This window comes from Danio aesculapii, chromosome 15 (assembly GCF_903798145.1).
Source record: "Danio aesculapii chromosome 15, fDanAes4.1, whole genome shotgun sequence".
In the NCBI taxonomy this organism is placed as follows: domain Eukaryota; kingdom Metazoa; phylum Chordata; class Actinopteri; order Cypriniformes; family Danionidae; genus Danio; species Danio aesculapii.
In genome coordinates, this window is record NC_079449.1 from 15,703,697 (window position 1) to 15,731,038 (window position 27,342).

At 34.1% G+C, this 27,342-nt stretch overlaps 1 protein-coding gene across 1 annotated transcript in view; it reads left to right on the plus strand.

The window, feature by feature from the left end:
* The window catches only part of nbeab (neurobeachin b), a 344,764-nt gene that overhangs the window by 63,793 nt on the left and 253,629 nt on the right, over positions 1 to 27,342 (plus strand). Inside the window, exons 17-20 of the mRNA XM_056474110.1 lie at positions 1,258 to 1,418; positions 8,097 to 8,214; positions 15,645 to 15,772; positions 24,619 to 24,680. Of these exons, the coding sequence (XP_056330085.1) occupies positions 1,258 to 1,418; positions 8,097 to 8,214; positions 15,645 to 15,772; positions 24,619 to 24,680 (469 nt within the window). The remainder of the gene's footprint in view (positions 1 to 1,257; positions 1,419 to 8,096; positions 8,215 to 15,644; positions 15,773 to 24,618; positions 24,681 to 27,342) is intronic.

Sequence of the window (27,342 nt, forward strand, 5' to 3'; positions counted from 1 at the left end):
AAAATTAAATTTGAATCTAAATGTAAATAAATTATAAAACAAAAATATTTATTTATTTATTTATTTATTTATTTTAAATGATTTATTTTTAGTTGTTTTTTGGTTGTTTCCTGTTTTTTTAAGTGTGAAAAAAATCAAACTAATATAAAATTAAATACAAATCTTAATGCAAATAAATTATATAACAAAAATATTTTTTTATTTTAAATTGTATGTTTGTTTTTGGGTTGTTTTTTGGTTGTTTGTTTCCTGATTTTACTAAGTGTGAAAAAAAATCTAACTAATATAAAATTAAATATAAAACTTTATGCAAATAAATTCTATAACAAAAATATTCATTTTTTTTTAATTGTTTGTTTATTTTTTGGTTGTTTGTTTTCTGTTTTTTGAGTGTGAAAAAATCGAACTAATGTAAAATTAAATATCAATCTTAAAGCAAATAAATTATATAAAAAATATAAATTTATTTTGTACTGTTTTTATAAAAATCTATTTATAATAATTATTTTTTTATCCACTTTATTTTTTTTTACCACATATTTTAATTCATTTACCATAGTACTGAATGTTTTCAAAATGTACCTTATTTATTTGTGATGCTGTGGTCATAATGTTTTTTTTTTATGTAATTTTTGCAATCGCCCAAAGGTTTTCTAAGGTGAAACCCTCAAATCTACCCCGTTACAGTAACACCAAATTTAGCTCACACACCTGGAAAATGTCTCCTGATGAATTTCCTTCTTGAGTTTGACAACACGTTGATTCACAGCAATGGACAAACAGCAGAAAACAGAAACATGCCCCAAAAGAAAGCAGTCACTGCTTTTGATTTTACTGTTTGTTTGTCCTGAGCGCTCATTCGGCATGTTGGAGAGTCGAGCTCGGGCCGGCAGGAGAGCAGGATGTTTACTTTGCCTGCCGGTCTTTTCCTTTGCCACTTTCATCCAGCCTGACTGGACTGCGCAAAACCACCGTCAATCTCCCTCCATGTAATCAACTGATTTCACAAGCAATCATGTTTATTTATTGTTGCAGGTGAACTCTTTTATTTAGCTTTGTTTCTTGTGGAATCTGGAAGCTTTTGTGATTCACCTTTCATTTCCTTCAGCAAGTGCTTTTGGTAAAATGTGAAGTGATTGGATATGTTTACACTTCTGATCCCAGGGTCTTGTTCTGACAAGGTTACAAGAGCAATTTTCCAGCTGAATTAAATCTGAAATGACCTTAGTAAGGTATTGTGTTTCCTCCCTCACGTAGGAGTGTGGTGGTTCAGGCCAAGAAGCCTCTTTCAGGCCTGACAGTGAACACAGTGGGCACTTCTGGATCCAGCAGCGCTTTGACCTCTGGAAGCACACCTAACATCTTCGCCGCTGCGTCCATTACACCCAAAAGCATGATCAACACTACAGGTAAGCACGGCCCTGATTTGTCTTCTCTATACATTTGTTTACCTTAGAGATGGTGTCCAAGATGTAGGTGACCTTCAGTGGAAATCTTCTGTGGAATATTATAGAAGATTTTAGCAGATTTTTTACATTTATTGGCTTAGTCCCTTTATTAATCGGGGTCGCCACAGCGGAATGAACTGCCAACTTATCCAGCATATGTTTTACTCAGTGGATGCCCTTCCGGCTGCAACCCATCACTGGGAAACATCCATACGCACTTTTACACAGTCATACACTACAGCTTACCCAATTAACCTATAGCGCAGGTCTTTGGACTTGTGGGGGAAACCAGAGCACCTGGAGGAAGCCCACATGGACATGGGGAGAACATGCAAACTCCACACAGAAATGCCAACGGGTTCAGCCAGGATTTGAACCAGCGACCTTCTTGCTGTGAGGCAACAGTGCTAACCACTGAGCCACTGTTTCACCCTATATGATGTCAAAACAAACTATTTAGGATGCAATTAATTAATTTCAAATACTCATGGCTCCTGACAATACATTCAAGTATTATATCGAGAAACCATTGGTCTGTGCAAGAAACTGAACACTGTTTACAGTATTACAGTTTCAGCTAAAGATAAAATGTGCATTTGTCTATAAAAACAGAAACCGTAAGATACATTTTGGATGATATGAGGATGAGTAAACTAACAGCATGTTTTCATTATTTTGGTGAACTATCCCTTTAAGAACAGAGAGTTTCTCCTTAAAAGTAGGGATAACTGCTCTCTGTGCTGCTAATGAGACATTAATTTGCAAGTCCTTAACTGAATTTCCACAGAAATTTGTGCTCGGCTGTTCCTAGAATAATTAAAGATGTCATTCCTAAAATAATTCAAACCCATTTCAGGCTCAGGAAATTAGATTTGGTGGCATCGAGAGCTGCGTCCACCAGAGGGCTCTCCTCGCTATGCCTTTCTTTCTCACACACACTATTGGACCACAACAGAGAATGTCATGGATCCATAATGACTGCATTCACATGAAGATATGATCTGTATGAAATTTCAAGGTTATTAGGCCGCCACATGGAGACTATGGGGAACTTGCGTTTCAAGTGTTCCCCTTAGGCTCCACACTATGAACACTATAGATTTTGTCATTGATACTAGAGATGTTATATACACCTATTGTGTGTGAATGCGTGTATGTTTTTATTGCTCCAGGCAGGACATTTAAGTCTGAAGCCAAATGCTTGATTATGTGGGGTTCGTTGAAAATACATGTAATACCAATTTTAAAATGATTGACAACCAAAAGCTTTGGGTATTTAGGGTTTAGTACAGCCGAAGGGATCCCTGAGGTAAAAGTGAATCAGTTTTATGGGATTTTTTAACACTAAACACTTCCTTATTTACTTGTTTGTGGCTTTGTATTGCAACGTTTGTTGCATACAGTAACAAAAATACAAAACAATATTTGTAAATATTAACTTAATATAATTATAATTTAGTATTCATTTATTATAGTATTTTTCCTCTTTACACAAATGTCAAAATGTTTGTTTGCTGGAAAACATTCACACATATATTTGTTTTTGTGAATTGTGGGGACATTACATAGGTTTCTGTTTTTATACTGTACAAACTGTATTTTTTTTTGCTCTACCCCTAAACCCAACCCTCACATGAAACTGTGTACAGTTTTACTTTCTGAAAAATAAAACTAATTCTGTGTGATTTATAAGCTTTTCCTCATATTTCACCACCTTCTTGTAATACCGGTGTCATACCTATGTATGAATTTCTGGGTAAAAATCAAAAACTATTTCCCCTTTGAACATAATATATTTTATTTTGAGAAGCATTTAAAATATTTAGGAACAGTAAACACGTCAGGCTAAAGAATGAAAATAAACCATTAACATCTGCTGTCTTCATTTGTTTCTAAAACATTGATTTCATTACAATTTAAAACAGCATTTTTGCATGTCTTTCCTGTTGGGGATCTGTTGTCCTAAAGAAAAAAACACACACTTACATATACCGCAGCTGGGCGATGTGGCAAAAATGCAATCTTGATAATTATTTATCCAAATTAATTGATAACGATATATATTTTGATGTAAGTTGTTAATGCTTTCAGATTTAAAAAGAGTACCCCAACAATGACTGAAGCCACAATAATTAGAGGGTCCATTAAATGGCATTACGTAATTTCGGCCAATAAATTTTCGGTGGCCCAAAATTCAGTACATCTCCAATATCGACACACTTTTCGATTCCCATTGTTGCACATTTCTACTGTGTGATTGGCTCTTAGATCATTATAGAGTAAAAAGTGCAGTGCTCATCATTGTTATTGACATACATTTGATCGCGATTCTATAAAATATCGTTTATCGGCCCAGCCCTATAGCGTAGGAACAGTATAGCAGAAAATTTGTGCGGTTTTAAAACTTTGACTTTTCCTAACCGCGGTATACCTTGAAAACAGTTGTCGTCCCATGCCTAACACACACAAACACACACAAACAAACAAATATAATTGAATACTTACATTTACTTTTTTATCACATTGTCATCAGGGATGTCACATTTACTCACCAAATCTGCATTCATTTGATGAAAATAACAGTGAAAACAATCATGTAAAATGTTACATAACACAGTGAAATCATGTAAAATATTACATAAATGTTTTTGAAAATATCACAGAATATTTTTTATTTTGTAATGTCAAATAAAAATTTTCTGCATAATTTCTTCAATTTTCAGTTTATATGATCCTTCAAAAATATCTCTAAAATGCTCATTTGCTACTAAAAAGGTTTAATATTTTCTATTATTCAATTTTTTTTATTATATATTATTTTATATATTTTTTCAGGATTCTTAAATTCACATTTAGTTGTTTTTTTTCTATGAGAGAAAAAAGTAAAATAAAATCTGATCCCAAACTTTTGCATTGCAATGTACGGTATATTTTAGGAACACAAATATATATATATATATATATATATATATATATATATATATATATATATATATATATATATATATATATATATATATATATATATATATCCCTTTATCCTTAAGGCAGGTTTAAGTCCCCATTGTCTATAATCTACCTCATTGAGATCTGCTTAGAATGCACGAGGGACGTTGATTTGGATTGAGGTTGAATCAGGCCAAGCTGCGCTTCCAGCCAAATCCATCAGAATGTCCCTCTTGACGTTTCCCCTCATCTTGGTGTATTTGCTTATGGGTGGACACTCATCTCTGACACAGCGATTGATGGCTGCGTAATAGATTTCCTATCCTCAGATGTGCCGTGACAGCTTGTGGTTTCACAGGATGACAGTCCATTGCTGTGATGTATCTATCAGAGGCTCCCGCTGCACAGGCCGCTGTGTGGACACTGTGCCTTTGACAGAGGGAGAGAGCGAAGAGCAATGGAAGATGGAGCTTCACTTTCTCAGGGGGAAGCCAGAGTAATAGAAAGATCTGTTTCTCAAAGCAAGGGCTCCTGTGGTTATGTATGTCATTACCTGCTAAAATTGTGCCTGCTGGAGCCATATTATAGCAGCAACGTTCCTTTATAATTATTATCCCAGAATGAGAGTATATTTTTACATTTTCATTCTGTGGTTGATGTAACTACAGAAGAGTCAAAAATTCTAAACTTTTTGGTTATATATTCATATGCTAATGGTCTAATCCGATTCAGTGATCTATGCTAAGCTAAGCTAAAAGTGTTCCAGCCAGACCCTATAGCTCTATTAAACATTATTTGGGAAATATTTAAAAAATAAAAATAAAAAAAACAGAATCACTGGTGTGTGTGTGCGTGTGTGTGTGTGTATACATAAATTATATATTTTTTTTATTTATTTGCAAATAACTATTTTAGTGGAGTATTCCTTTAATTTAGTGCATCTTATGGTTTGGTTGATTATAGGTTGGGATGTACAGTGAAAAACGACATTGTGAGTTCCATTTTCGGTACATTTATGATCATTCGGTACACTTATATGACAATGATGTAGTTAAAAAATGGAAATGTTTTTCTTTTGCATTTCTGTAAATTTTTGTGTATAGGAAACAATATTGTCAAAACCATTCCAATTCTTACAAAAAATTATTCAATTGTTGCATTATGCATGCCAGGCCATTTGATGGCAATGCCACTTTGAGGAAATCCTCCAAACACTGTAGTCTGTAGTGTGATCAAAGTTTTCACAAAATTACGTTTTTGTAGTTTACATGGAAGCAAAAAAAGTGTTTGAAAATACCTAAAACATATGCAGTTGAAATCAGAATTATTAAACCCCCTTTGAATTTTTTTTCTTCTATAAATATTTCCTAAATGATGTTTAACAGAGCAAGGACATTTTCACAGTATGTCTGATAATATTTTTTCTTCTGGAGAAACTCTTATTTGTTTTATTTTGGCTAGAATAAAAGCAGTTTTTAATTTTTGAAAACCATTTTAAGGTCAAAATTATTAGCCCCTTTAAGCTTGTGTTTTTGATAGTCTACAGAACAAAACATCGTTATACAATAACTTGCCTAATTACCCTAACCTGCCTAGTTAACCAAATTAACCTAGTTAAGCCTTTAAATGTCACTTTAAGCTGTATTGAAGTGTCTTGAAAAATATCTAATAAAATATTATTTACTGTCATCATGGCAAAGATAAAATAAATCCGTTATTAGAGATGAGTTATTAAAACTAGTATGTTTAGAAATGTGTTGAAAAAAAAAACTTCTCTCCGTTAAACAGAAGTTGTGCAAAAAAATATACGGGGGACTAATAATTCTGACTTTAACCTTCATACATATTTAACTTATAACTAGGGCCAGACGGAATCTGCGGACATTTTTTGCCATTTCTGCAGAGAATTTTAGTAAAAATCTGCGGATTTCTGCGTATATATTTTGGGAGTATCATCATTAAAACCTTAAAATGTGAAATAAAAAAAATATCTTTTAAACTTTTATTTAATGTTTAAAATGCAAATCTAATTAGATCCACTTTATTTGGTAAACAAACCAAGTCTCTCATATAATATATCTACTAAATGACAGAAAATATTACTGTACAAACTGCATTGTAAATAAATTAGATGAACATTTTCATATTAGTCAATAATATTACAAAAATTAATTTAAAAACTGAATAAATATAGATTTACACACATTTAATCAAGTAAATGAACAGAATTAATGATGGGCTAAAAATCTGTGGATTTTTGAGGAAAATCTGCGAAATTCTGCGCGAACAGATTCCGTGTGGGCCTACTTATAACTATATATATATTCCCTAAAAGGCTGTAGTCATGTAAATAAGAAAAAAGTTTTGGTTTTAGTTGGCCCTTAAAACAATTTTCTATTTGGTAATGTGTGTGTGTGTGTGTGTGTGTGTGTGTGTGTGTGTGTGTGTGTGTGTGTGTGTGTGTGTGTGTGTGTGTGTGTGTGTGTGTGTGTGTGTGTGTGTCTGTGTGTTTGCTTTCATCTCTTACACTTTAACATTTGTTGCTTTTCGAATCTGCATTCAATAGATATATTTTTAAATATTATTACAATTAGGAAAAGTGACTTTTTATAATAATAATAGTAAATTTTATTTATAAATGGCGTCTTTCTGGACAGCAAACAACAAGAATTTATAGACATTTATTCAAAAACAAATGAATAAAACAATTAATAAAAAAAAAAACAATGCCATACAAGAGGAGTACACACACATCGAAGTATAAAATTACATGGTAAAGGATAGTTATAGGATAACCAGTTTAAAAAGATGGATCTTAGGATGAGATTTAAAAGTGTGAAGGCTATCACTGATCCTTAAGTCCAGGCGAAGCAAGTTCCATAGGCAAGAAGACTTAGAGCTAAAAGATCCACAACGATCTGGTTCCCATTGCGCTTAATCGAGTGCGAGGTTGCACCAGGGAGAATATACATATATATATATATATATATATATATATATATATATATATATATATACACACACACATATATACTATAATAACATATTATAACATTGAAATGTATCCCTATGATGCCAAACCTACATTTGCAACATCATTAATTGTCACATGATCAGTTGGAACTCAATCTAACATGCTGATTTCAAATAATCATTTATTAAATATTTAACACTGAATTGTTTTCAAAAACTTGTATTTAACAAAAAATATGCCCTCCTAAGTTCTGTAGCGGTGTAAGTGAATTGCCAAAAAGCCTAAAAGCCAATTCCTTGAAAGCGATGCCAGAAGTATTCATATTTTTCCTTTTTTGTATATTGAAAAGTATACTACATTTGACATTCGACACGTGCATTAGACATGTTTATCTACCCATTGTCTGCACTTTTTCTCTCCATAACTTCTAAATAACATAAATGTATTTTTAAAAGTTAAAAAAGTTTCAAATCGAGTAGTGCATGGATATCTTTTACTTTTCTTGGACAGTCGCTTGTCAGTATGGGTGTCTTCAATGTAAAATAAAAACCAAAACTCACATTCATAAAAATCAACGTACACTTTATAATTTAAGAAAGTATATGAGATTTTATTTAAAGCCATTAAAAAGTCAGTAAAAAGTTAATGAACAGTGTGTTAAAGTCAGTAGGATTAATTTAATAAACAGTATGTTTTTAACCTGTGACATCTCTCTGGTCTTCTCACAGGAGCCACAGACACATCCTCTTCCTCTTCTGCCAGCTTTGTGAATGGAGCCACCAGTAAGAATCTGCCTGCAGTTCAGACTGTGGCCCCGATGCCTGAGGACACCATGGAGAACATGAGGTGAAGCAGAGTCTCTGCATGTGTGTTGAGGTGTGAGAGTTTGCAGATCAATGATTAAAATAGGATAGTTGATGATTGGATGAGTTTGTTGCTGGTGTTTTACATGAATGAAAACACAGAAACTGAAAATACACAGTTTTGTACAGTTTTGTTTTTTGTGTATATCTCTACCATACTTTATCATTTATTGATCGGTTGTTGCTATTGTTATTTGTTAGCTTATTATTATGCATTTGGGTTTTGGTAAAATGATCCAAAATGCTAATAATTTGATAACACTGTTAAATGTACATGTTTGTACATTTGAAATGAATATTCATTTTCCACGCTGTATATGATGTTTAAATTCATTTGTAGCTACACACATTTACACACATTTTTTTTGAATTTGTGCATTGTATAGACAAAATATTATAGATTTTTTTCCATTGAATTAATTCAATTATAAGTGCTATAATTAAATTATCTCCACTCATAACATGAATTTAATTAGCAGTTTAACCGTACATGATTTTCATCACCCAACATCTCTAGAAAAAAAACAACATATTTTCAGTTTAACCATACATCATTTTCATTACCCAACATCTCTAGAAAAAAAACAACATATTTTCAGTGTTTTGTTGGTAATCGCTAGCACCTTTATGTTGAACCTCAATGTCTCCATTTGCATTCAAATGAAATTAAATATAGCATCTTCAAATACCATATAGCCATAATACTGTAGTTTAACTGTATGTGAGTAGATAGTATTTCCTTAATTATCTTGCTAAAACATGCTAGCAGTTTGTTAATCACACAAGGCTATCTATCTATCTATCTATCTATCTACAGTATCTATCTATCTATCTATCTATCTATCTATCTATCTATCTATCTATCTATCTATCTGTCTATCTGTCTATCTGTCTATCTGTCTGTCTGTCTGTCTGTCTGTCTGTCTGTCTGTCTGTCTGTCTGTCCGTCTGTCCATCTATCCGTCTATCCGTCCATCCGTCCGTCTGTCTATCTATCTATCTATCTATCTATCTATCTATCTATCTATCTATCTATCTATCTATCTATCTATCTATCTATCTATCTATCTATCTATCTATCTATCTATCCATCTATCCATCTATCTATCCATCTATCCATCTATCCATTCATGTATCCATCTATCCATCTATCCATCTATCCATCCATCCATCCATCTATCCATCTATCTATCTATCTACGTCAACATTTTATCAGATACAGTTGTGTTTATTTCCCCTCAGCCCAGTGTTTTTATAATCACCACCACAAGAGGGGGTCCACACTCAGCCTTGTTTTTATATTTACAGACATTGTCCCCTTTCTTTGTTTAGGGCAATGGGCGACAATCATTTTGCTTTTTTTTATTGTGGTGGTTGCAACAAACAAATCTCTACATGCCTTACACATCGCCTGTCCGCTCTCTCTCTCTCTGGCCACGGTGCGTGTGTGTGTATGTGTGCATTTGAGCTGTCAGAGGGGCTTCGCGATCGCTAATGCAGAGAAATCAGTGCGTGGAGGTGTTTTGGGGAGTGTGTGGAAACCGTGCTGACCTTGGCTCCATCCCTTCACCTCGTCTAATGCTTTGTGACAGACATCTCACAGACACGCCACCGTCTGACTACACTGGAGAAAGAAAGTGTGTGTGTGTGTGGCTCTCCGGGGGGCTTACACACTCACACATACACACATATATATCTGTGTTGCTAAGAGGAAACAGTCAATCTACACAGACCAAGAGGAGACCAGTGATTCTGGTTATTTTGAAGAAAGAAAAAGCATAAAATGGTATAAAAAAACATGGCAAGTGGGGACGTCCATAGATTGGAAACACAAAGGCAAACACAACAAACCTTTCTTCACAAAAACCTTTTCTTCAGCTCTACATTTTTCAGCATTTACACAGATCTCGACTGCACAAATACTCTGATAGTCACCACTAGGGCTGCACCATATTGGAAAAATCTGATTTTGCATTGTTTTATTTTTCTGCAATAGATATTGCAATTTAAATACTGTTTCAGAAGATGGTTTGAATACAAGGGCATAGATTTGCTCTTGACGTTGGTAAGGACATGCATCCCTAGAGCGCATGCAAAAAAATATGAATAAATTACATAATAATATAAAATAAACAGTTAATAATACAAATAACAATTCATGAATTGCGTTCCGTGCAGCAAAAGTTAATTTACCTAATTTTACTGCAATCTGGCTTTGAGGAGGTATGAATGTAGAGAAATTTAAGGAGGTGTGTGATGCAATTTAACTGTTTTATCCCGAAAATTAATTTTGATTAATTGCACAGCCTTGGTTAATAATATTATAGTGAACTCAAAGCAAACTTGACTTTAACCCTTTGTAACATGTGGGGACACGTGCCCTCCATCCATGGCAATTCTACTCCTTTGTTTGAATAGCTCTATTTGAAGGTTTTCTGGGGAGTTTAAGCTTTTCTTACTTTGTTTTGTCTTGTTTCTAGTCCAAATATCGAAAAAATCTTAGACCAAGTAAAAATAGTGTTTAGTTTTCACTGTCAGAAGAAATAGGTGAAAATTAAAAGATTTTGCATGTTTTAAGGAAATTATCTGCCAGTGGGGTAAGTGAAATAATCTTGTTTTCGAAGTGTAAATATTTGGACTAGAAACAAGACAAAAATTTTAAGTAAGAGTTTTCTATTTTTTTTGCATAAATCATATAAAGTCCATATATATATAGATATTCAGTGATTAAAAACAATTTTGTAGCTCCTGGTCAACTTAGACTGGACATTGCATATCATTGTGATTTGACAATTGCGGATGTGCACATTGCGATATCAATGCTGAAACAATATATTGTACAGCCCTAGTCACCACTAATAATAAAAATTATTTAGTGTTGCTAGTGTATCTATCTGTCTGTCTGTTTGTCGGTCTATGATCTATTCTTAGAGTGCATGCATTGCACATTGTTTTTGTGCTTTTAAAAACATGAATAAAGTACTTAAAAATACAAAATAAACACTTAATACAAATAACAATTAATGAATAACGTCCCATGCTGCAAAAGTCAATTTACATGATTCTACTGCAATCTGGTTTGTGTACGTATAAATGTAGAGAAATTTAGAGAGGTGTGTGATGCAATAACTGTTTTATCCTGAAACTTAAATTTGATTAATTGCACAGCCTTGGTTATTAGTATTATAGTGAGCTCATTGCAAACTTGTAGTAGGTTAAGGGTTGACAAAAGCAATATTTTATTGTGAAGTCGATTAATTTATTGGTAGGTTCCTTTCAGTAATTGGTAGATATTGGTGGGGACACGTCCCCTCCATCTATGTCCACACCCTTGTTTAAATAGCGTTATTTGATAGTTTTCTGGGGAGTTTAAGCTTTTCTTACTTTTTGTCTTGTTTATAGTCCAAATAGAAACAAAAACAAAAATCTTAGACCAAGTAAAAAGTGTTTAGTTTTCACTCTCTTTTCTCTCTTTCTCTTTCAAGAAATAATTGAAAATTAAGAGATTTAGCTTGTTTATCTGCCAATAGGGTAAATGAAATAATCTTGTTTTCCCTAAGAAAGAAATGTTTTTTTATGCATAAATCATATAAAGTCCATACATACAGTGATTAAATACAATTCTGTAGCTCCTGGTCAGCTATAATTCAGACTGGGCATTGACTTTTGCGGATGCGCACATTGTGATATCGATGCTAAAACTATATTTTGTGCAGCCCTAGTCATCTCTAATGCTAAATAATTTAGTGTTGCTTGCGTAATAGTTTAGGCTCGACACTAATACTAATATATGTACATATATACAGCATATTTAAGCTACACTATAAGCACACCCTTTCTGAAAACTGAAAAGATATTTTTAAATCAACTTTATATAAATATGAACAATATACAGTAAATTGCTGTATTTTTACAAAACAGTTTTATTTATCAGTTGCATTCATTAACATGAGAGTGTGGTTTCCAAACACAACATAATATAACACTAAACACTAAAATAGTGAAAAGTGAAGAATTGAAATTCAAAGGAGGTGTTGCAAAAACCGGTTACACCCTACAACAAATTCAAATAAATGTAATATGTTGTATGGTATGATTTGATAATTATTAAATTATTATTTATTACAACTTTAGGTTTTCTTCAAGACTTTACTACTGAATAATGTAAGGTAAAACCAATAAAATAGTTTTGCACAAAAACCTCATTGTATCCCATAGAAACTGTTAATTCAGCACAAACAGTTTACTCACACACACACACACACACACACACGCACGCACACGCACACACACACACACACACATATGGAAAAATTCTGAATTTGTATTAATGTTGAATACTGTTAAATTTAAAGCATTTGTGGATTAAGGGGAATTTAAATAGCCAGTAAAATACCCAGTTGTCTTTATAGTGGTAATAATAGTGTAAAACAGTGGTTGTATAGTTCCATTTAGCCATATTGTACATTATATTGTGAATGGAATAATAAAATGTGAACTATATACATCTATTTTTTCTTCTCAAATGCAAAACGTGGACTAATATTAATATAAGTAGTGCATTATTTAAAATTACTTTGGCCTAAATTTAATTTGTTAATTGTTTACTGGTAGGGATTTCTAATAGGGATTTTGACCCACAGAATCGTGTTACATAGTATTTCTGATGTTAAGAGCTGGTGTTTTAGTGCTGTTATGAACACTGTCGTCAAATATTGCTAAACGTAAAAGGAACCAAACAACCGTCTCTCTCTCTCTCTCACACACGCACACACACACACACACGCACACACACACACACACACACACACACGCACACACACACACTCAGTGGCTCCTCTGGCACACCAGGAATCGCAAATCAGTTGCCATGGCAGCGGTAACCGACGGCACTTACTGGGAGTGTGAAGTCAATGATGAAACTGTCTGGATGCAGAGGCTGTGATGCCGAACCTGCACTTACTCCCAAAGACAAGAGATGGCTTTCACTGTCGCTGCCTGTGTCTCATTAGTTTTTCTTGATTTTTTTTTTTCTCCCCCCCTCCACACATGACACACAATATCTTTTAGTGTTGAATCTTTCGCAATAAAGACACTGAAAAGGAAGCGCGGTGTTTTTCAGAGCTTACAATCTAATTATCATCAGATTTGCAACCGAGACAAGCAAACCCGAGGAAATTTGCATGCTTATACAACAAAATCCCTCAGAGTTTTGCTCAGTATCTCTGAGTGTACGGCTCATGTTATTGCATGCAAGCCTCATAATACTGCTTTGAGCAATAGTTTTTAAATGTAGTATCATACTGGTGTTTCTTTATGTTTGCTAAATTTATTTGGAATAATCAGGTCTGTAAAACAGTTGATAAACAATACTATAGTAGAGGTGTTTTTTTTTTTTACATTTCCAATAAAATTTGGTATTGATGTATTGAAGAGGGGGTATCGCGGTGGCGCAGTGGGTAGCCACAGCAAGAAGGTCACTGGTTCGAGCCTCTGCTGGGTCAGTTTGCATTTCTGTGTGTAGTTTTCATGTTCTCCCCGTGTTGGCCTTGGTGTCCTCCAGGTGCTCTGATTTACCCCAAAGTCCAAACACATGCGCCATAGGTGAATTGAGTAAGCTAAATTGTCCGTAGTGTATGTATGTGAATGAGAGTGTATGGGTGTTTTTCCAGTGATGGGTTGCAGCTGGAAGGGCATCCGCTGCATAAAATAAATGCTGGATAAGTTGGTGGTTCATTCCGCTGTGGCGACCCCTGATTAATAAAGGGACTGAAATGAAAATGAAGAGTGCACACTGTTGTGAACCTTCAGACACATTTCACTGATGGAATGTTTATGAAAATATAATTTGAGCATTTTGACATATAACTGCAAGAATACTTGTGTCAGACTTTTAAAAAAATTAGATTTCTGCATTTTGATGAATTAAGCTGCCTTTTGGCTGATTTCTTTGGCATTCCTGGTCTTATTTGACTTGAAGAATTGTTATTTTCAAAAACTTTTAAAAAACAATTTCATTACATTTATTTCAATACTAATGACGAATGTAAACAAATATATCTGTCACGTGTGGAGATGAGGCGAAGACAACAAAGGTAGGATCCAAGTGCAATTTAATAGTAAGATTATTCGTACAAGCATACTAGTGGTCAAAAGCAGGGTAGGGCATCCAAAATCATAGTCAAAACAGGCATAAGGTCAAAAACAAGGCGGCGATCGAAAATCACAAAGTATCAAAACAAAAATCAGTAACAAAGCAAGACAACTAAAACAGGAAACAAAGACTCAGTAAAGACTGGTGTGTACAGTACAAAGTGTAAAAATTTGTCCAGATATTCTTTCATGACAGGATTCAGCGGCGTGTAAGTGATCAGTGGTGAATGGTGACTGGTGTGTGTGAAATGATATGCTGGGAATTGTAGTTCGTGAATAACATGTGTCGTTCACCAGCGATCTGCCAGGAAGATCATTGTAGGACAATTATAATAAAATATAATGTGAGATGCACACTGATTGATCCAAAACAGTCTGAATTTATGAAACCTAAATAATATGTAAACCCTACATTTTTTCAAACAAATTAAATTTACGTAGTTAAAGGTAATTAGTTATACATGCTGTAATGTTTTGTCAATAGGCTTACATATTCATATTTACAAGCCAAATTCTGTTCAAAATGTGTGATTATGATATAAATCAATTAATTTTATATACATTCATGCACACATACCTGTTTAATTACTTAATTTATACATTTTACACTATATTTATTTAAATTGTAATTTTGATGCCTAAATGTACTTATACTTTGGTCCAAAGTGAACACCTCACGCTTGAAAAAGTTAGCTTTCATTACACTCAAAAAAGGATTTTTGCTACTTGTACATACTTATTTAAAAAGAGCTGAATCAACAAAGTTTGTGAGATTTTTTTGGGACAGCTTAATTACTTTGTTCAATCTACTAACTTGAAAACAATTAAGTTTACTTAATTAATTTGTGCTGAGACAACATAAAGGAATTGTGTGGAACCCAGCATTTTTACAATGTAGGTGTTAGTTGCTCATAGACTGTTTTTATGCTGTAATCACTTCTTTATGGTCATCCCCTCTTTGCGTTTTAGTCTGTGTACCCCATTTCAGTTATTGTCAGGAAAGTAGTGGTGCCGATCAATATCAAAAACAGCTTCCACTGTGTTTTCTAGATCACTAACTTGTATTGAAGTGAGGCTGGTTTCCTGTAGGGTACATATAGTCCTTGTTTATTTCCTACAAACTAGCTTGCTACTTTTCTTTGCTATTGAAAATATGTTTTATTATTATTAATACTTTATGTGAGCTTGATTTGGTTTATATTAGTGGTCATCAATGATTAATCACAATTTATTTATTCATTTTTTGGTCTGACCACACAGTATCACTACTAAACTGGAGCGAGCGCTGGAGAAGGTGGCGCCGCTGTTGAGGGAGATCTTTGTGGATTTTGCACCATTCCTGTCTCGTACTCTACTGGGCAGCCATGGCCAAGAGCTGCTCATTGAAGGTGTGTTCAGCATCTCTTTCTGTTTCCTTTTCTCTTTCCTTTAAACATAACTATCATGATCGTATAGGACGTTGTAGAATGCAAGCATACATTTAAGATCAAAACCAAATGCTTTGGATGAGATGTGTAAGAAAGTCATTCAATACGGAACAAAAACCTGACAATTGTCTCAAAATACAATATCTGAACAAAGTCTTTAAGTGTATACATACACATACAGTACATAAGCTGTAAAAAAAATTGTGTCTGTCTTAGGTTGAATCAAATTAACTGAGTAATTTTAAGGTAAAATTTGCAGCAACACTTTAGTTTAAGTAACAATTCACACTGTTTGTGGCTTTTTACCTGCCTATTATTAATAAAATTACTGTCCAGCACTCATAACATATGATCTTATTTCATCTTATTACAGATTCTTATTACATCTTACATTAAGTTCTTATTACATCCCTAATCTCCTACCTAATACCTAAACCCAACTACTACTTTACTAACTATTAATAAACAGACCACTAGACCACTTAATAATGTGAATTGTACATTAAAATAACATGTGACCAAATTAGCATTTATTAACCTGATTAGGTTAAATAAATTAAAGTAGCAAAGCATATCTTTTCATAAAGCACATTAAAATGTATATCTTGACATTTTCATCATGTAATTTTCATGGTGTAGTATTTTCATGCACAGTCCTTTGAATTAATAGATATTAATGCACACTTGAGGTGGTGATGTGGCCATGACTCACAGCTTTTTTATGTTAATCTACGAGATTTAAGTGTCATGGTTTTAGTTTGTTAACTTACATTAATCTGCACATACATAAATAATAAGACATAAATTCATATATTTATTTATAGACATTTATAATGTCTCTATTTGAAAAAAAATCTAATTATTGATTAACCCTTGTGCCCTGTTCAAATTTACTATCCTTTTGTAATGTTCGAGATGAAAACATGCACTGAATTAAACTGCTGTAAAAATGCATCAGATAAATATTTGTTTAAATTTTATTTGCATAAATCTGTTAATCAACCTCTGTCCTGATCAAAACTACTAAATTGTTTAGAAAATTAGAGGAGTTTAACTCTTTAATTGCCAAATTCATAAATGTTGTCACTGATTTGGTGAAAAAACACATGCAAAATGACATTTTTAATATAAAAAGTAATTGTGGACTGTATTTTTTTCTTTTTATCACAGTCTTGAACAAAACTGGCTTTGATGAATTGTTAGATTTTCATTTTTTTCTTCCTAGTTTACTGTTGGTGGCTGTTTTTGCCCCATTGACTTCCATTATAACCACGTTTGATGGTGCATAAATACACAGTCTTTGTTTTTATTTACTCCATGTAGTTCTGAGAGCTGAGATGCATATTTAGATTTTCTCAGACCCATCAAGGTAAGTGCGAAAAGGTCAATCTCATACACGTTCAGAAACATATTTACACATTTTAATTGGCTGTTATACTACGATTTTGTTTTTTTGCGAAGGCCTGTCTAAAGGGTTAATGATGCCAACTGTCGATCAACAGTAAAAATGACTACATTGATAATGATTATATGGTGTCATGGTTTTGCAATCAAAAAAATGTGGTTATAATGAAAGTCAATGCGGCAAAAACAGACACCAGCAGTAAATTAGGGAGAAAAAAATTTATAAAAAAAATCCATCAAAGGCAATGTTGTTTCACATGTCCAAAACTTTGATAAAAGAAAAAAAAAATCCAGTCCACAATTACTTTTTATATTGAAAATACGTCATTTTGTGTTTTTTCCACCAAATCAGTGACATTATTTATGATTTTTTGTTAAAATCCTGTAATTTTCTAAGCAATTTAGTAGTTTTGATCAGGACTGAGGTTTATTAATAGATTCATGCAAAAAAAAACATAACAGAAGGGTAGTAAATTCACCCAGAGTGTATCGTTGAGTTATTTAAAATTTTTAAATAATTTTCTCAAAATATGTCAAAATAAGATTTGTCACCAAAAATCATCCCGCTAGCTGAAACACAGAAAAAGTGATTTACAAAGTAAAACAAAGTGATGGCCAAATTTCCCCAGAGTGGATAAAAACACCCCCAACAGTACATAAAGGTTAAAGTCAACAACAAATCCTAGAGAAAGATGCAACAAAATGATAAGCAGAACGGCTTTCTCAGAATTGATAAAATTATGAGTGTTAGCTTATCGTAATGATTTCTGAAGGATTTTATTGTAATCGTAGGACCAAGTTATAATTTAAAATATTAAAAGAAAAGAAAATGAATTAATTAAAAAAATTATATTACAGTTTCTGCTGTATTTTCGAGCAATCAAATCAAATGCATGATTGGTGAGGAAAAGAGAGACTCAACTTTCATTTTATACAGGATGTACATTAATGTGAGTGCATAGAGCTACAGTTCCCTTCTCTAGCTGGATTCAGTAGGACACACACAAACACACACACACTTTCACTCTCACAAGGCTCACATGGCAAGGCAGCATTGCTCTGAATGGGAAGCCACACTCCAAGCTCTGTTTTGTGGCTTTTTTACCTCTCAGCCTCAGTGTTCGTCCCCCACACCGCTCAAAGCCAGTTTGTTCAGACTAATGTAGCTCCACATTACAGCACGCTGGAAATATGTGTGTCTACAGCTCAGGCAGCCATTTCCAGAAAGAACACATTTTGCCCTGGACTTAAACTCTGCCATTTTTTTATGCATTATAACAGCCAGTTTTCTGTCTTTAACTTTGTAGGCATTCTTAATCCTGTCCACATTAGGAAGCTTCACGTTTTCAGTTCCCTGCTAAAAAAACTGGCGTGAGGTGTCAGTTTCATGATCTTAATAGTGAATACTCAGTCGATAGTATACATTCTTTTTTGGCTCTTGTATGGTGCAATTATAGATTTTGCCAGCAGGGGCAAACTAGACATTGCTATCACACCAAACCTTGACTTTTGGTTTGTAAGATTTCATTTCCCTAAACAAATTCTGGCTGATTGTCAATGCATCACAGTGAGGTGTTCTGGGTGGTTTTTTTAGCCCGTTGCTATTCAGTTGCAAAGGTGGTTGTTGGTTGCCACAGCCTAAACAAATCTAAAGGAGTGGTTTACCTAAATATTTAAATTCTGTCATTATTTACTCAGTTTCATGTCATTCCAAAACTGTTGACTGCCTTTCTTTTGACCAGCATAGAAAAAAGTATGTGTGTTATTTAAATGTATGCATCAGCTGCTCATCGAAGCATAAAGTCTTGCTTTTTAAAAATATATCTTCTTGTTAATTAAAGAATCTATCTATCTATATATATATATATATCTATATATATATATATATATATATATATATATATATATATATATATATATATTTTTTTTTTATTATTATTATTTATTATATATATATATATATATATATATATATATATATATATATATATATATATATATATATATATATACATACATATATATATATACATACATATATATATATATATATATATATATATATATATATATACATACATATATATATATATATATATATATATATATATATATACATATATACATACATATATATAAATATATATACATACATATATATATATATATATATATATATATATATATATATATATATATATATATATATATATATATATATATATATATATATATATATATATATATATATATATATATATATATATGCAACAGTTCTGTCTGGTTCTTGAATATGATTGGCTAATAGCCGTGCGATATTCTGCAAGTAACATCACTAGTACCGCCTCTTCATCCTTCACCTTTGTCTATTACTCCGTCAACGTACAGCAACAAGCAGAGGACACTCTACAGTTTGACAAATATCACTGCTGTTGGCAACATAATGCACTTTTAAGGCTTTTTTATAATCGAGAATGCAGTTAGATAGATTGCAACTGTGCAGTTTATTTATAAGGATAGTACCTATTTTTAAATATTTATAATTTCTGAGAGACAGCACGTCGGGGGCCAATAGCTTACCATACTGAGCAGACCAAAGACGGTTGATTTTGTCTATCCACAAGAGGGCGACAGGCCCGCATAATAAGCCCTTAGAAGATTAAAACAGTGTAATTTCTAACTATAGCTGATCAAATCATTATTAAACTGGTAAGTGATGAAGTGATAAGTCGATCTCTCTCTTTAGTATGTTGTAGTGCTATATTTATACCATATAATTGTAGTGTATTGAGAGTGAGATGGGACTCGCATATCAGGAATGAATGTTGTGTTGGCAGAAAGAAAGAAAAAATGCCTGCATGTGTTTAGCATTTTTCCTTATCGCAAAAACAACAGAAATCTGGCAGTGATTCCGCTGTTTTTTTCGGGATTAATTATTGTGATTTCTCGATTGCAACAGAAATACTGTAGACTGTAATAGAGTGTAATACTGTAAGGAGATATCTCTATAGACGCATGGCATTTCATGTCACTTTCAGCCTTATAATCTTAAAATGTAATCAAAATCACCTGTTTTGTCATCACTTTAGACATTACACTAGAGAATCATTCAAAAACTAGCTCTAATGTGATGTTGATGAATTAGTAACGGACAAAAGAATGGCGGAAGAAAGTAGTTCCTCATACAAAAGGGTTTTTAGACTCTGTGTTTGATTTTATTTTTATATATATGATTGTGCTGTCAAACTGTAGTATAAACAATATCACACTCATAGCAGTACGATATGGCGGTATATCAGCACTGGTGGGACACTAAGACACTCGACCTGTGGCCTCGTGCCAACGCACGCCTCCTAGTGCTGATATACAGCCATATCACATTGCTACGAGTTCGATATTGCTCATATATAGCACTAATATAATATAATCATATAAAATATTATATTAGTGTTGTGTAATAAATATATATATATATTTTTTAAGTGAACTAGGACCTCTTCAGACCAATCATCTCTCCCACCATTCAGTTCAAAATGTCAGTCAAACATACACCAACCTAAACACATAACAGTAACTTCCTCACAGATGCCTCTTTACTCCTCCTTCATTTGTCCAGTATGTTAACACCGTCCCATGACCAGAAGAAGTCATGTCTGTTTTCCCACCTCGTTCTCTTCCTCTCTTCCTCAACCTCTCACAGCTGAAATACTGTTCGCTCAGTGCAAAGGCGCCCTATTTACTCATAATTACCCTTCATCCATCACTCGGCCCGGCATTAGAGGTCAAGGCCCTGCCCGGCCCCCCTTCAGACACTCGTTCACTGGGGGCAATTATGCCCCATTCGCCCCTCGGACAGCTTTCCCGACACTTGGAGCTTGAGAGCGAGGCCTCTGGATAAAACACTGCGCTTCTTGTGAGAACCGGCCGCCCAAGACTGCGATGCTCTGGTCCTCTGACAATGTCACATTCAGGCCAGCGAGGCTTAACTGGAAAGCGCTGTTTAAATGAAATGCATTTAGTTTGTCCAGCAGCGTGAGCCCGAGGTCAGGCCTGACACCTGACTTGAGGTTGAACGTCTCCGTCTCACGCTCATAAACGAGACAGAGAGATTGCTAGGACTTGAACTCTTGGCCTCTAAAATATTACGGTCATAACTTCACGGACTGAATGGTTTAGGAGCGATCATTCATGGTAAAAGGACGTTTAAGTGGGTAACGAGACAAGCAGTGTTCTCAAACAGAAATGAGCGCAGTTTAAAGCTCAATATACAGGATTGTTTTACTAAAGATTGTGTCTATATTAGCTGTCTCATTTCAGAGGCTGCATCCTACAAAGGATGAATTCGAAGGGAATTTGCATCATCACGGTGCAACGAAGGTTGTCTCAATTTGAAGACTCTTTCAAATCAAGCCTCCAAATGCATTCTTCTTTTCCTGGGTAATGAAGGATACAACCAGTGTATCCTTCATAGCCTTGAACATCCCAAGATTCGTTGTGCAATAATAACGGCAGGACATTTTTAAAAGAATGCTTTGGATTACAGTTTTAAATTTAGAAATTTAGATCCAGTTTTTGGATCCTGGGTGTCCTGCAAGAACGCTTTCTTTGCCATTCTAGATGACTTTATTAATGGGAGTCATACACAATATTAACTCTTTTTCCACTGCACCATGACTTTATATTCTATACTGTACATTATTTCTGTTAAGTGACAAGACTTTTGTCTAAGCAAAGTCAGACCTTACTGTCCTAATTAAATAATTTAAAAAATCAAGGCATGATCATATTTTATTTTAGTAAAATAAGTGAAATCTAGAGGCCTTTGCCTTTCATATAAACCATTTTTGATACCAACTGATCAACTAGAAGTCAAGTTATTATTTTTTTGTTGCTAAACTTTGAATTTTGTCAGATAGTGTACTGTACAATAAAAAAATACACATCCACTTCCAATTAAACCACATTCAAACTGAGCGTACGTTCTCTGTTTCCATCGTCTTATTTTGATTTGAGCCCTGTCTCAATGACTCTACCGGCTCATGCAAACAAGGTCATGATGCGTGTGCTGTGTTTGGATGGAAATGCAGGTGCGCATATGTGTGTGTGTGTGTGTTTGTTTGTTTGAGAGAGAGTTTGTCTTATATGTCTGGCAATGATTGCACATGTCATTTACAATTACGTTGTTTATCACTGAGGTTAACCAACTGTCCTTTTATTCAATGAACAACAGGCTTGTAATTTAAAACAGCATATTTTACTCAAAACAACATCTGATTGTCAGAGAAGGATGCTTATATGAGGAAATAAAACGTCATTTTTTTGTCCGATTTTTTTTTTTTTTTTTATATTTTTTTATTTTTAATTGTTATTTTTTTTCACTTTAAAAGATGATTAGTTACTTCAGTTTAAAAAAACGAGTAAACCCTTTGCCTTAAAAGTGATATATGGACTCTAAAAAAAATAAGTAAACCCTTTATGAAACTTTATTCAACTTTGTTTCTAGACACTAGGTCCATTATCAACAGAAGACAAGCAGAACGATACAAACCAAACAATTTAAATATAAACAATTAACAATATACACTCATTGGTCACTTTATTAGGTACACCTTACTAGTACTGTGTTGGACCCCCTTTTGCCTTCAGAACTGCATTAATCCTTCGTGGCATAGATTTAACAAGGTACTCAAAATATTCCTCAGAGATTTTGGTCCATCTTGACATGATAGCATCACGCAGTTGCTACAGATTTTCCGGCTGCACATCCATGATGCGAGTCTCCCGTTCCACCACATCCTAAAGGTGCTCTATTGGATTGAGATCTGGTGACTGTGGAGGCCATTTGAGTATAGTGAACTCATTGTGATGTTCAAGAAACCAGTCTGAGATGATTCGCGCTTATGAAATGGTGCGTTATCCTGTTGGAAGTAGCCATCAGAAGATGGGTACACTGTGGTCAGAAAGGGATGGCATGGTCAGCAACAATAACCAGGTGTGCTGTGGTGTTGACATGATGCTTAATTGGCACTAATGGGCCCAAATTGTGCCAAGAAAATATCCCCCACACCATTACACCATCACCACTAGCCTGAGCCATTGATACCAGGCAGAATGGATCCATGCTTTCATGTTGCTGACGCCAAATTCTGACCCTACCATCTGAATGTCACAGCAGAAATTAAGACTTATCAGACCAGGCAAAGTTTATCCAATCTTCTATTGTGCACTTTTTGGTGAGCCTGTGTGAATTGTAGCCTCAGTTTCCTGTTCTTAGCTGACAGGAGTGGCACCCGATGTGGTCTTCTGCTGCTGTAGCCCATCTGCCTCAAGTTTTGATGTGTTGTGCATTCAGAGATGCTTTTCTGCATACCTCGGTTGTAACGAGTGGTTATTTGAGTTACTGTTGCCTTTCTATCAGCTGAAACCAGTCTGGCCTTTCTCCTTTGACCTCTGGCCAGAACTGCCGCTCACTGGATATTTTCCCATTTTTAGACTATTCTCTGTAAACACTAGAGATGGTTGTGCAGGGAAATCCCTGTAGATCAGAAGTTTCTGAAATACTCAGACCAGCCCATCTGGCCCCAAACAACCATGCCACGTTCAAAGTCACTTAAATCATCTTTCCCATTCTGATGCTCAGTTTAAACTGCAGCAGATTGTCTTAACAATGTCTACACGCCTAAATGCGTTGCATTGCTGCCATGTGATTGGCTGATTAGAAATTTGCATTAAAGAGCAGTTGGACAGGTGTACCTAATAAAGTGGCTGGTGAGTGTAAATCTAAATAATATAAACAATTAAAAAATACATTTATGCCAATACTTCCTCTAAGGTGAGTGATAACACACACCAGTAAGCTTTGGATTTGTATTGTAACTAGTAACTATAATCATGCACATATTTAATTTAATTAGCACGTTTGCTTACTATTTTAAATAAAGTCAACCAATAACTTTTTTATAGTGTTTGTATGCTAAAATATTTGAGAGAAATGCAAATTCAACTATGAGCTTGGCTTTTGATCTTATACTGGCATTTAGCCGATGACCTCTGAACTCTCAAGAGACATTATTTGTGACCCCATGAACCCCATGAACAGACAACCAGAGACATTCAGTCTCAATTGCAAAACATAACTCATCAGAACTGGCCAGGCTTTCTGCGGGACACTGAATGGTTGCATTTTGGGAATGTTTAGCTCATCTGAACTGTACGCTTTTCTGAAGCCATGTGGACTGCATGCCTCTGACTAACCCTCAAAAAAGTCGAATGCGCATAGTTATGACAGGCAAAAGCAAATATAAAAACAAACAAACTTTAAAGTATAATTTGGTTTTTGTGTTTATGAAAATGGCAAAGCGGAATCCTAAATTTCTGTGTTTATCCTTTCTGTTCTCCTCCAGGTCTGGTGTGCATGAAATCAAGCACCTCGGTTGTGGAACTGGTTATGTTGTTATGCTCTCAGGTAAGTTTTTTTTTCTATTTTCATTTTTTTACATTGATTTTAAACAGTTTACCTTAAAATGAAAAATCTGTCATCTATTATTCACCCTGGTCTATATCTATAAGACTTAAGGAACACAACTGAAGATGTTTTTAATTAGTACTTACAGTAAATATTTCTGACCATCCACTGTAAGTCTGTTTACCCAAAAGTCAGATGCTTCAAAACATTTGAAAAGCTGTGTGTGTATATACATATACATATATATATAAGCTGTTTAATCCAAGTCTTCTAAAGAGACAAGATCTCTTAAAATGATGAACATAATTGATTAGTTTTTATTCACGTATAAACACTGATTAACAAACACAAACAGAAGCTCAACTGGATCTACAGAACAAACCACAATGGATCTTGCAGAAGCATGTGACATGCAAGAATGAGCCTAATTGGTTCTTGCATCAAGTAAACAACCAAGATTCAGTGGCCAAATGTGAATGCTCTAAACATTGCTAATGTTGAATGCTTAACATGTGAATAACTTCCAAAATTAAATTGTTAATTGTTGTTTATATAATCTCATTTTGAATGTTTTTGTAAAGAAGCAGACGCTGAGAGCAGACTTGCGGATCCACATGCAGTTATTTAATGGGTCATTTAATGGGCAAGGATCATAAACAGGAGCAAAATAATATCATAAGTTTAATCTAATGACTGTAGTCAATATACAGGCAAGAGGTCAGACTAGGCGGCAATGAGTCAAGATGAGAAACAAAGCAAGGATTAAAACACATCGGAAAACAAATTAGGAGAACCGCTTCATTATGTTTGTGATATAAACATGACTCAGCAATGTGTGAATGAAGGTGAGGTGTATTTATAGTCTTGTAATCAGTGTGGATGAGCAGCAGCTGTGTCTGCAGTCCGAATTATTGTCAGCTGTTGCAGGAGTTAATGAGCACAGGGGGGTTCTGGGAGTTGTAGTTCGTTCAGCAGTAATCTCCAATATAGAAAACCCCACTGGCGATTGCAACAAACTACAGGAAGTAAATCACCAGCGGAGAAAACACCACTGGCAATAATAAATCATCAAATATTTGAGTCAATATACGTCCTTAACATGGAAATCATTCAGAGTTGATTAAAATGTCTGTGTTAAGAAGATAAATTAATTTCTTGTAGGCTTGGAACAACTTTAGGGTGAGTAAATCACAGTCGAATTTTCACTTCAGAGTGAACCAGCCCTTTAATATTTACAGTAATTTACTTAAAAATTTGTCTGGATGTCAAAATGCAATAAACAAACATGACTTTGTAGATTAACCCTTCAGGATTTCGCAGTGACATTTTTTTAGAAATAAATATTTGCAGCCTAAAATGACAGATCTGAGACAGATTTTCTTAAATCTAATCTAATAACTGGCTTCGATTATTGTGTTTTGCTGTGAAAATACATAAACAAAAAATCTTGTAACAATTATCTCTTTCTTGATCTCAAGACACATTGAATGCTAAATGAGGCTAAAGCCTAACAGATTGAATAGCAATCTGATACATTTAATGAAATGTAAAAGTTTAACTCTTAGACATTTTTTTATTGACTGTTAAATGTTAGGTGTCCCATTTTATGCTCAAATTTTTATTGCGAAAAACAAACACTATTTCAGTACAAATAGTTATATATTGTTTTATATATATATATATATATATATATATATATATATATATATATATATATATATATATATATATATATATATATATATATATATATAATTTTTTTTTTTTTTTTTTTTTTTACAAAAGATAATAATAATAAAAATAATAATAAAAAAAATTAATGATAAGGGGAAAAGGAAACAAGAGTTATAAATCATATTTTGATTTTAACTGACTAAATGAGCCAAATTTATTATCAACGTATAAATCTCTTATATTTACTAATCCTTTTTCTTTCCAATGTGAAAATGTTTTGTCTTGAGTTCCAGGGATAAAGGTATGATTTAAACTTATTGGGCAGACCAAATGAGAGAAATTAATCTTAGAACTGTTTGTTTAATGAACAAAAATAATTCAGTTTAGGACTTAAAATTTAGATTTCTTCATTTGAAAGTTTACTAAATTGTTTATAAGTTGATAATTTAAAGGAGTTTTTAAAAAGTGTGAATCAAATATAATGCAATAGACATTTATAGGGTTAAATTATTCCTACCTTTCCCCACATTTTTCCTTCGCAGACGGAAAATAGCGTAACCCCAGCTCATGTAAACACACTGAAATCGCCTTCCCCTTTAAATCCCAGTGACATATTACAGCCCGCTGACCTTCGGAGTCCCTTGTTAAGCCTTCCCTTTCAAAGAGGTCAGGGTCCCGATGTTGTAGTCGGAGGCGGGAGATATTTAACATACCTTCTGTCAGCCCATCACTCTTGCGCCGAGAGTCCATAAGGAAGCTATTACCTCAGCATCTCTTCCTCCGAATGCAGCCGCTCAGAGAGCACGGCGGGACGGGAGCTTTTAGTCGTTGAATGGCACCTCGGACTCTATGAAGTCCATACCGCTCACCTCCCGACTCCATCTCTACATTTGCTCCTAGTTTGCCCTGACGAAAAAGTGGCGTCCTTCAGACACTGTGGCGCTCAGAATGCGTCCTGCTGTTCTGCTCTTCTCCTTTTGAAGATTTC